At 47.6% G+C, this 12,022-nt stretch overlaps 1 protein-coding gene across 1 annotated transcript in view; it reads left to right on the top strand.

The window, feature by feature from the left end:
- ACOXL (acyl-CoA oxidase like) overlaps positions 1-12,022 on the top strand; it is a 331,162-nt gene that overhangs the window by 244,512 nt on the left and 74,628 nt on the right. The window contains exon 12 of the mRNA XM_079109525.1: positions 10,761-10,859. Coding sequence (XP_078965651.1) covers positions 10,761-10,859 — 99 coding nt within the window. The remainder of the gene's footprint in view (positions 1-10,760; positions 10,860-12,022) is intronic.

Raw genomic sequence — 12,022 nt, 5'->3', positions numbered from 1 at the left:
TTGCTTGTATTCCACTGACAACTTGAGGGCAGGAGTGGGAGACAGAGAGGTAGCAACCAGTTAGACAGTTACATTTCCAATAATCTGCATTTATTAGATTTTTTAAAACCAATATGACAAACTGAATGGCAGATATTATATCAAAAATCTCATGGTATGGAAATGTCAAGAACTTTGTTCCAGATTCTGATCACCAAAGACAGAAGAAAGGGTTAGAACCCAGATTCCCAAGCTCACAGTTTGAACTGAGCTTGGTGCATCTTGTCACTGTCCCGGAAGAGTGAGGCAGGGGCCCTGACCTGGGGGAGGGGGCCTTTCTGTGTCTTCAGAGCACATCAGCTGCCTGCGCAGAGGCCAAGGTGAGGCTTCCTCTCTGCTGACTGGGGCTTGAACATTCTGGATCGTGAAACATATTCCTATTGCTCAGTGAGAGATTAGGTTTAAAATCCTGACTCTCCTGAGAAGGGGAAAGGGTGAGGACATCCGAGTTAGCTGCCCGTGGAGACTCAGGAAGGTAGGTGGTGGTCTTAGCCCAGGAGAGGGCAGGAGGAAAATCCACAGCAGGCTGCCCGCAGCCACCTGTCAATTTCCAACTTTCTCCACCTTTCTCTCACAGAGAAAGCCCTAAATCCTCTTTCTAGAGAAATTTTGAGAAGGGAACAGAAGAGAAAGGAGGAAGTGGAAATAAAGCTAAGGGACAGGGTCGTTACACAGGAGGTACAGGTTCCCATGGGGTCCTGGGGCTGGAAGGGACCCCTGGGGTCATCTACTCAGACCTTCTCAGCCCCCCCTCAATTTACAATTATAAATAATGTTACAATGGGTAACTTTATATAAATGTTAGTATTGTTGCAATTGTGTGCTTGAGGCAGGTTTCTAGAGATGTTAATTGCCAGGTCTAAAGGTAAGTGCATTTTTAGTTTGGATAGACATTGCCAAATTCCCCCTCAGAGAAGTGTGTCGCTTTGCCAGTGTGAGGCTCTCTCCTGCTGAATGCTGCTTGGGAGTCCTGTCAGTGGGACCTTTTCCCATTTCTCAGTGAGAGATGAAGACTGGAATCCGGAAACCCCAGCAGAGGGAAGGGTGGCACAGACAATGGCTATTTCGCCAGTCTCCCCAGCAGAACCCGTTCTTGTGCTTCCTGAGTTTTGTGTCATCAGACCCAAAGAGTCAGCAGATCGAGTTTGGAATTGCCAAAGTGACTGAAAATCGAGAAGGAACATTCCAAACAGGAGGAACCTTCCAAAGGGAACCTTCAAACTATGGGTATGCACACCACTCAAATGGTTGACCGATCCTTGAAATACCCATGAGGGGGCAGGGACGATGACAAAGAGCTCAAGGGATTTTTAAACCGGAAGGCTGAAAGAGCTGAGCACAGACTCAACTGCAGCCTCCCATGTAGGAGTCAAGTTTGTGATTAGAATCCTGACAAATTAAAGAAGTACAGTCACGCAGCAGGATTTCCACGGAAACCCCAGAAGAGTCATAGCTTAGAAGTAAAACTATGTCCCAGGAAGAGGGATTCACTGAAGGACTAACACTGAAACTAAAAGAAACCAAAGCAAACCAAAGTAGCTTCTTCCTGACAGGGCATAAAACCAAGCCTCCACAAGGTGACGTTTACCTGCTCGCAGTTTAACTGTATGCTAGAGTAAAACCCAACACTCTAGAGGAAGATATCAGGATTCAAAGTCTTATTACAGTGTCCACCTGGCAATGAAATCTTAGTAGAGAAATGGGAACATGTGCTCCATAGTCAAGAGAAAAACCAGTCAATAGGAAAAACCCAAATGTTGAAACAAATGACCCAGATGTCGGAAGCAGAAGGTAAGGGTCTTTTTTAAAAAATACAAGTAAAGGGCTGGGGATATAGTTCAGTCGGTAGAGTGCTTGCCTTTGCAAGCACAAAGCCCTGGGTTTGATCCCCAGCACCGCAAAAAAAAAAAAAAAAAAAAAAAAAAAATACAAGTAAATGTATAAGAAAGTGGTCAGGAACATACGGATATAAGGAAGGAAGAGATAGGGTGTTCAGAAGTCTTTGAAAACTGAAAAAATTAAATGGGAAATCTAGAACTCCTCTAAATACAAAAATGAATTGGATGATATTAACAGCAGACTGCACACAATAGGAATACACCTGTGAACCTGAAGATCGGCAGAAATCATCTGAACTTATGTGCAGAGAGAAAAAAGAAAGATGGATAAAATGAACAGACCATGGACAGCCTGAGAGACAAGATCACACACCCTGGTATACGTGCAGTTGGAGTCGCGGAGGGAGATAGAGACGGAATAAGACAGAATTTTTTAAATTTTTAAATTTTATCAAAATAGCAGTACACAAATTCAGAAAGCTTAGCAACATTCTAGCAGGAAAGGATTAAAAACAAACAGACGTGGAACATCTCATAGTTCAACTGCTGAAAACCAAAGGCCAAGTATAAATCTCAAAAGTAACAGAGAAGAAATAGCACTAGATACAGAAAGCAATGCTAGGAACGATGGCAGTCAACTTCCCATTAGAAATTACAGATCCAGAGGACAGTAGAAAGATATCTGTAAAGTGTTGTTGAACGTTAAAAAAAAAAAAAAAAAAAAGCCTATCTGGAGTCCTTGACCCAAATATAGGCAAGACCTGAGCTGCAAGAAATGCTAAGGAAAAAATGATAAGCTAGACAAAATGGATCTAAGTGGAAATTCAGATCCAGACTAAAGAACACTGAAATTGTTAAGTGTGTGTATTTCTTAGAATTTAATTGGTTGCTTAAAGCAAGAATAATTACAATTATTTAGGGTGTATGACATATTTAAAAGTGAAATATGTGGCAACGTTGTCATAAAGTATGGGCTGTTGTATAAATTGAATTGTCCTTTTATAAGGTTCCTACATTACACATGAAGTATGGTGTTGATTCAGCCAGTGCGTCTCAAAAGTCGTATGGGGCAAAAAGAAAAACCTTTTGTTAATGCAAAAGAAAACATGGAAGAAGAACAGAAATTGAAGGAGTCAGACTATCAGTAGCTATGTGGCAGACTTATACCCAACAGAATCAATAATTAAGTGTAAATGGCATAAACATCCTAATTAAAAGGCAGATATTGTTATAGGATGTTAAAAGTAAGCACGATCAATCCATATGTTTTAAACGTAAAGAAAAGGACTAGAAAAGATACAGCGTGCAACTACTAACTCAAGAGCATCAACGAGCCCATATGGATATCAGATAAAGTCAATTTTAAGACTAGAGGATAGCCAGGGAGAAAGAGGGTCATTTCATGACTATTAAAAGCCACTTGAGAAGACAGAATAATCCTAAATATCTATGTACCATAACAGAGGTTCAAAAGACATGAAGCAGAAGTTGACAGAAGCATGGGAGAAATAGATAAATCCAATAACCAATGAAATAAGTAGGTGAAACCTTCAGTATGACTATATGAGATGTGAACAACACTGTCATCCAGTGGTGCCTTGACATTTATGGGCATTTGTTGATAACTACACATGAGCTATCATGTTGGCTGTAAAGTGTCTCAATAATTTTTTAAGAATTGAAATAATACTGAATGTTTTTCTATTGACAATGGAAGTGAATTAGAAATGAATAACAAAATGATATCTGGAAAACCTCCCAAACGTTTGGATATTAAGCAACACATCTTAAAATAAATTGTGAATCAGAGAAGGAATCACAAAGGGAATTAGGAACTATTTCAGACTGAGCGATGATGAAAACACAACATAGCAAATTGTGTGAAGTGAAGGAGTCCTTAGAGGAAGATGCTTAAAATGCTTATCATATGAAAATGAAAAGTTTTAAAATAAATTATGTAAGTTCTCACCTTAAAAAGTTAGAAAAAGAAGAGCAAAGTAAGTACAATAAATGTTAAAAATAAGCATTAGAAAGAAACTAATGAATTACAAAACAAATTAGAGAAAATCAACAGACTTGAAAGTTTGTTCTTTGAAATGATTAACAAATTGATCCTTAGCTGTACTGATCAAGAAAAAGATGGTAGAAATGACAGCATTAAGGATGGCAGAGGGGACATCGTAACCTGCTAACAGACACTACAAATGTTACAATATACTAATAGAATAACCTACTGCAAATAAATTTAAGAACTTAGAATAAATTTCTGGAAAAAACACAATTCTCAAAATCCAATAAAAATTAATAATCTAAAATGTCTATTAAATGAGTTTAACTTGTAACGAAACATTCCTGCAAAGAAAGTTCCAGGCAGGTTTATATCATTGTATTGTTGAATCCCATCAATCACTTAAGGACAAAATATATATATATATAAAACACATTTTCTTTATCCATTCATGGACACCGAGGCTGGTTCCATAGTTTGGCTATTTTGAATTGTGCTGCAATAAACTTGGGTGTTCGTGTATGGCTTAGTAAGATGACTTTAATTCTTCAGGATAAATACCAAGGAGTGGTATAGCGGGGTCACTTGGTGGGTTCCATGCCTAGTCTTTTGAGGAATCGCCATTGTGGTTGTACTAATTTACTGTCCTACCAACAGGGTAAAAGTGTTCCTTTTTCTCCTCATCCTCTCCAGCATTTATTATTGTGTATATTCTTGATGACTGTCATTCTGACTAGTGTGAGATGAAATCTCAGTGTAGTTTTGATTTGCATTTCCCTAATTGCTAAAGATGTTGAACATTTTTTCATATATTTGTTGTCCAATTATATTTCTTCTTTTGAGAAGTGTCTGTGTAATTCATGTGCCCATTTGTTTAACAGGGTTACTTAATTTTTTGGTGTAAAGTGTTTTGAATTCTTTATACATTATAGACATTAATTCTCTGTCAGAAGAGCAGCTAGCAAAGATTTTTCTCTCCCATTCTGTAGGTTCACCCTTCACACTCCTAATTGTTTCTTTTGCTTTTTAATTAGATGCCATCCCATTTATTAACTCTTGGCATTATCTCCTGAGCTTTAGGCGTCCTATTGAGAAAGTCATTGCCTCTGCCTATATGCTGGAGTGTTGAGCTACATTTTCTTTTAGGTGTTGCAGTTTCTAGTCTAATTCCTAGGTCTTTCGTCCATTTTGGGTTGATTTTTGAGCAAGGTGAGAGATAAGGGTCTAGTTGAATTCTTCTACATATGAATAACCAATTTTCCCAGCAACATTGTTAAAAAGGGTCCTTTCTCCAATGATGTTCTGGCGCCTTTGTCAAGAATCAGATGACTGTATCCGTGTGGGTTTGTCTCTGTGTCTTCTATTCCATACCATTGGTCTGTGTCTGTTTTTATGCAGTTCTTGTTACTATAGCTCTCTCAAGCGGATTTGATAATTTACGTGGAAGTACAAATGGCCTAAAGTAGCCAATACAACTTGCACAAAAAGCTGAAGTCGTGAGAAGGGCTGGTGCTGCCTGATTTCAAAGCACACGTTAATGCTGTCGCTTTAGGCAGGACGGCATCGGCACAGGATGAGCAGATCAGCGACACCCCACAGAGTCCAGAAATCGAACCACACATATTTGTTCACTCAGTCTTTGACAAACATAAAAGAAATTCAATGAAGAAAAATAAGTTTTTCAGTAGTTCGGAAAACAACTAGATATTTGAATGGAAAAGAAATGAACTGCAGCCCATTTTCCCTGTGGTACGTAAAAGTCAGAGACTGATCATAGACCTAAATGTCAAAGGGAAAACCAAAATTGTCTCAAGACAGTGTGGGAGAGTATCTTTGGACGTGGGGTTAACTAAGATTTCATAGGAAGACACAAAAGACATCAATCATCAAATTAAATATTGATACACTGGATTTTTTCCAAGAAGAAAATACATTCATTCTCTAAAAGACACCTACAGGAACATGTAGAGGGGAATCATAGCTGGGAGAAAGTATTTGTAACATGTGTCTGACAAAACGCTCTTATCTAAGAACGCATGTAAGGAACTCCCACCTTGAATAAGGAGGAGTCACGATCTAAGCAAAATCGCACAGACTTGAAAAGACACCTCACAAAAGAAGATAAAAGAACAGCTAATGAGCACACGAAACTTCCTTACTCTTATCAGTTATGGGGACATAGAAGTCAAAACCACAATGAAGCTCCTCCACACGCCACTGGCTCCGTTAGACTCAGATGCCTGTCGGTGCTCGGTCCTGGTGACGAGGCAGAGCTACCCAAACCCTCGTGACTTCTAGCCGTGGTCTAAAGTGGTCAGAGCCGCTGCAGAGAACAGTTTGGAGGAGGTTTCTTATGGGATTAAATGTATGCCTCCCCTGTGGTCCGACCCCTTTGGCCAAGACATTTGGCCAAGAGATGTGAAGCCCGTGTTCATTCATAAAAGACGCGTACAGGGATGCTGGTTACTGTTGGTAATAACCCCAGCTGGAAACCGGAAGTTCAGTGTTCATCAGTTCAAGACTAGATAAGCAACTCGTGGTTTATTTCATAAAGTGGAGCCTTGCTCAGTAACAAAAAGGACTAAACTGCTGCATGGAACAACGTATGTGAATGGTACCGACGTGATGTTCGGTGAAAGAAGTCGGGCACAAGCGAGCTCATGCTGGGCGACTCCATCAATGTGACGTTTGAAGATGGACACAACGGATTGATGGTGATGTAAAGGCAGGATCAGACGGGGAGGGTGGTGCTGCCCAGGGAGCACGGGAAGGTCTGGGTGCCCTGTGTCTGGATCGGCGTGGTTCCCTGGAGCTGTGCCCCCGTAAGCAGTCATCCTCTGTGAACTGAGATGCCCTCATGCTGCACGTCTTGCCATGTGCGATTGCTCAGGGAAGACATTTGAAGGCAGAGCTGAACAGGGCTTCACCATGGCAGCTGTCTGCATTCCGGGCACTCGGCTTCATTGAGAAGTTAGAAGCCTGAGGTTCAACAGGAGGCCTCGGCCGCTGGGTTTTGAAACCATCTGGAGGAAGAAATAAGTGGGCTAATGGCAGCAGTGGGCATTCACCAGGGCCACTCTGTGCCAGGTTCTGCACTGGACATTTTGCAGAGGCACACTGAAAACTGGCAATGGATGTCCAGGCTGGCCAGCCAGCGGCATGGACTCCAGACAGCATGGTGCCAGGCCATGGTAGTGGCCCAGGCCAGTGGCCAGGGTCACAGAAGTCAGCGAGAGGGAGTTGTGGAGAACAGGGTCTAACGTGAAGGCAAACAGGAGTCCAGACGTCCTGTCGAGATCCTGACATAGGGAGGCTAGACCCCAGGGGGCAGTGAGGAGTAGCCAGTCATGGACAGTGGGACAAGTCACCCAGCAGGATAAAGGGACAGGCAGAGCTTAGTTTTGGAGACAGGCAAGTCTATGGGGACATGTGCCAAACTCTAGGCTTATGACTGGAGAGCTCACTGGTGAAACGGCATATCCAGCTTTCCGTTCACCAGCTACTGGTGTGCTGGACTTGGAGTGGACTCGCTGAGCTGGGGAGACGGTAGCACTGGTGCACACGAGCACGGGCCCATTCCCCCGTCTCACCTGCCTGCTCAAGGCCAGTGGCAGACCCTGGTGGCCAGGGAAGGTGTGGGCATCTGCCGAGTTCCTGAGGGAGTCAAGAGCGGCCTGAGCCCCGCGCTTTATCACAGGACCAGCAGCCTTCTTCAGGACTAGGAAAAGGGAACCAAGAAAGTGGTCACGCCACACGCCCTGGTGGTTTCCGTGCCAGCCGGCCGTGGCTGCCAGCCCCCGGGCCTCCTGCAGCATGGTGGGGCGGGAGAACCAGCTCCCACAGGCCAGGCCTGAGCAGTGGCCTCCAACCAGGTGTTCTGGATGAAGCACAGGTGCCACGTGGCATCAGGACCAACCTGGTGCAGAGACGGGAGTGCGATTGTCCTGCCCAGGGCCCACACCTCCAGGCCTGGCCCACTTCGAGGGCAGTGCTGACCTCTGCCCCCTGGGCTGGACACTTTGCCAAGTCACACTGAAGTGCTGTCAGGGGGCGCCCAGGCCAGCCAGCAGCATGGAGTCCCCAGAACATGATGACATTGGGCACAGAGGGTCAAAACTCTGGGCTTATGAGAGGCCACTTCCTGACCCAGAATTCCAGGTGGCAGCTGGTGACCTCCTGTTCCTGCCACCCTCCATCGTGTGCCTGCCCACCAGCACCTTGCGCAGTTGGAACAGGCCGGCTGTGAGGTCGCTGTTTAATCCCCGGCGTTAGGTTCACCTCTTATTCACGAGCCGCCCAAACCCCTCTCCCTCCCACCTGCACACAGGCTCACAAGCTGCCTCAAGTTCTGAAGTGTGTGCTGGCTTTAAGATTCCTAAAGACTCAGCCAAAAGTATAAGCCACTCGGTGACACCTAACGAAATCAAAGAGGAAGCTGGGGTGTGTATTTAAGTGAACGAGACAAAGCCCATTTACATTTTCGTTGAACTGACTGGGAGAGAGGTACAGAGCAGAGGGAGGGCTGCCCAGCCTGTGGGTGCACGGACAGAGGGGGACAGGCAGCTGCGGGAAGGGAGCTGAGTCTTCACTGATAAATGGAACAGCGTGTCATTTCCTCCCACCCCCAGGCAGAGGCTGGGCAAGCTGTGGCGATGCCAACAGCAACAGGTACGACACCCTGAGCGCCCAGCCAGTTGGCATTCAGGGTCACAGGCTGGAGAGAGGGCAACCATGGTGGCGGAGGGTCCACTGTGGTGAGCCTGTGCACCTGGGGCTGAGGACTTTCCACCTGTGCTTCTGGGGACAAGGAGGTGACCATCCTTCTGTGATCGGTGCTGGAGAGTGACCCAGTAACCAATAACCTAGAAATAAGGACACAGCCCTGCTGGGGTGGCAGCAGAGAGGCTGGAGAGGTGTGTGGTGAACTTTGGGGCCACTGAATGGGAGCAAACTGAAGACCAGGTGGCCCCAGCCTGCACCCCAAGAAGACAGGGTGCCACTGGTGGAGGTGAAAACTGAGTCCTGTGGAGTCCCACGTGCAGTGGGCTTGTTGCTCTCCCTGCCAGAAACAGACTCAGCCCGGGGCCCTCGGGTGGGTTTTGGCAAGCTGTCCCCATGGTCTTTCACTCAAGGTCCTCAACATGCCTCCCCCAGCTGCCTCTGGGCCCTGCACCAGCTGAGCTGCTGCAAAGATTCAAGAAATAAAGACCCTGAGACCTAATTTCCTTCCCCTATTAAGTGTACATTTTTCTGCCTTATGTCAACTGTAGGCAGTCGCTAAGGGCAGTCAGGTTCCAGAACAGTCTCAGCTGAATGCGAAGAGCGTATTATTGAAACAAGATCTCTCTAGCTGACCAGAATCCAAATGCACTTTGGTGTCTGTAAAATCTATTTAAGGTCTCCTGATTTCCTCTCTTCTATTCCTCCATCCGCCAGAAGAGTGAGGGAGGAACTTTTAACAAGGAAGCCGCTAAGAAGGGAGATGGTATCAAACACTTATTTACATATCTGCTGTTGGAAATTATCTAGATCGCTTTCAGAAGTGCAGAGTTCAAACGTATGCTAAATGACCAAAGAGAATGCAGAGTCCAGCAGTCATCTTCTATTCCTGAAGGCGGAGGAACGAGAAGCAGGGTCTTCATTCAACATGAAAGGGGAGGGAGGAAGATTAGCAGGGAAGATATTCAATTACAGAGCCCTTTGTCAAGGCTGGGCTGGCTCTGTCCTGACAGCCACGGTTAGCCTCGGTGGGGAAGCACTTAGGAACGGGCTCAGACCCTGCCTGGGCCGGTTCCCCCTGCTAGAACTCTTGGGTGGGACAAAAGTGCTTACCTCTCCCCCAGGGAAGCTCCCCATCTTTAATAGTGCTGGGCCCAACCAGAGCTTGTGGGCCAGCGTGGGTGCAGAGGAGGCCGCAGAGACCTGACAGACCCCGTGGTGGTGCCTGCCGTGCAGGGAGAGGCTGGCCCCTGCCCCAGGGCACCCCTCCCGCTCTTCTCCCCCTCCCTCCCTTCTTCTCAGTCCAGTTTCCTTTCGGTGCCCACCCAGTGCTTTGCCGTTACTCTCCCAGAAGGGCTCCTTCATGTGGTCATCAGGGCGGTGACCGTCCTGCCTGGCCAGCATTACTCACACAACATGTAAGGGCTTGCGTGGACGGACAGAGAGCACCCAAGGCTCACAGGGTGGGGAAACTGCAGGGAGGCTTCCTGGAGGAGGTGACAGTGGGTGGCAGCCAGGGCATTCTGGTGGAGGGACTGGCATGTTAAAATATCTGAAGCAAAGGAGGGTGACAGACATCCTGAGCTGGTGCACCTGAGGACGGGGGAGCCGTGTGTGTGTGTGGGCGGGGGTACTGGGGTCTGAACCCCAGGGAGCCCGACCACTGAGCTACATCCCCAGCCCGTTTTTATTTTGAGACAGGGTCTTGCTAAGTTGCCCAAGCTGGTGGCCTTGAACGTGTGATCCTCCTGCCTCAATCTCCGGAGCAGCTGGGGTGACAGGCCTGTGCCACCACACCCGGGGAGTGTGTCACTGAGTGCACACTTATTGGGAACCTACCCAGCATCAAGCCCTGTTAGCAAGACAGTGTCTCTGCTGCCATGGGCCCGCGCATCAGGTGGAGGAGACTCCGGTGACCTGGGGAAGGGGCCAGCGGGGTTCCCCAGGCAGGTCACGCTCTGGACTGAGATCTGTGTCTGCTCTGTGAACAGCTGCTGGATTCTTCTAGGGCCCCTCTGTGAGGTCGGAATGTCCTTCCTGCCAGTGACAAGCCCCCTGGGGCCTGTGCCTGGCACCGGGGTGTGCCCAGTGTGGCTGGGTTGCAGATCCCTCCACACTGCCACGGCACCCCTGCTTTTTGCCCTGTGTTTCTCTAGAATGATGTGTTTGGAATTCGCTCCAGCCCTGCAGCTCGCTGCCGCCTCCCCAGACAGGGGCCCTCCCTCCTGCCGCCTCCTGGGAAAGGGGAGACTATGGTGAGCTGGAGGCTGGTGCAGAGCTGGGACGGGCCAGGGCCTGGGGTGGGGAGAGCACAGCAGCAGGGCAGGGCACCCTGAGCTCAAGCTCTGACCGGGCCCCAGAGACTGGCCAGGAGCCCCTCAGCCCGCCTCTCCCTCCAGCCACCAGAGCCAGGAACAGCCCTGTCTGGGCATTACAGGACAGGCACTTCAGGAATCAGCATTCTCTTGAGGAGCAGAACAAATAAAAAGTATAGAACTATTAGGATTTATCAGATTGGCTTTGCCAGGGGAGCCCGATCATCCCACAAGGGCCGCCAGCAGGCTGGAAGCTGGGGAGACCAGGAGCTGCTCAGTTTAAGAAGGTGGGAGCCCCCGAACCAGAGGGATGGACAGTGCAGCCCCACCCCAAGGCTGAAGGCACACGGAGGCTGAAGAATCTGGAATCTGATGTTCATGGGAGATGGCGGCAGAGTAAATCCAGCAGCTCCAGAAGAATGGATCTCGCGCATGCGCACAAACTTCCCCTTATTCCAATATTGGTTCCACCCCTGAGCCCTGCCTATTGGATGGTGTCACCCTCATTCAAGCAGATCTGCCTCTCGGTTCACTGACCCACATGCCAATCATCTCTGGAAGCGCCCTCACAGACACACCAGATCCAGGCAAGTTGACAACCAAGTTTAAACCTAGTGGTCTGTCCCGGGCATTTGGAGGACACCTCCTTCTCCTTCCCATGGGAAACAAGCTGGGGCTGCAGAGGTGGGCGTCTTTTCTCCCAAGTCCTTCTTTCGTTGGCAGGACGTTGAGTGAGTTTTGTTTATCTGCTGCCTTGGGAATTGCAGCTCAGGTTCCAAGCTCAGGCAAAGGTGCCCAGCATCCCAGTCCCAGTTACACAGCGTCCAGGGAGCCACCGCCTGAGGCCCCAGCGCTCTTGATGTCAGGAAGCTGCTAGCTGAGGACCTCCTTGCACCTGCCTGTCAACTGAGCAAAAGGGCCTCGGCCTTCAGAGAAGGGAGAGATCGGGCAGAGAAGCCACCGGCTCAGAGGGAGGGCTGGCCACTCTTGCTGCAGCTGAGCTGAGGAACCCAAGTTAATGGGGGCTGAGGGACTAAAAGGAAAAGGAAATAATTTGAGGTCAAAGACATGAGAGAAGAATAAAAGAGAAGAGTTGAATTAAC

Source organism: Sciurus vulgaris, assembly GCF_902686455.1.
Source record: "Sciurus vulgaris genome assembly, chromosome: 14".
Classification (NCBI taxonomy): domain Eukaryota; kingdom Metazoa; phylum Chordata; class Mammalia; order Rodentia; family Sciuridae; genus Sciurus; species Sciurus vulgaris.
Note: the sequence above shows the minus strand (reverse complement) of the source record. Positions and strands in the feature narration are given on the sequence as shown.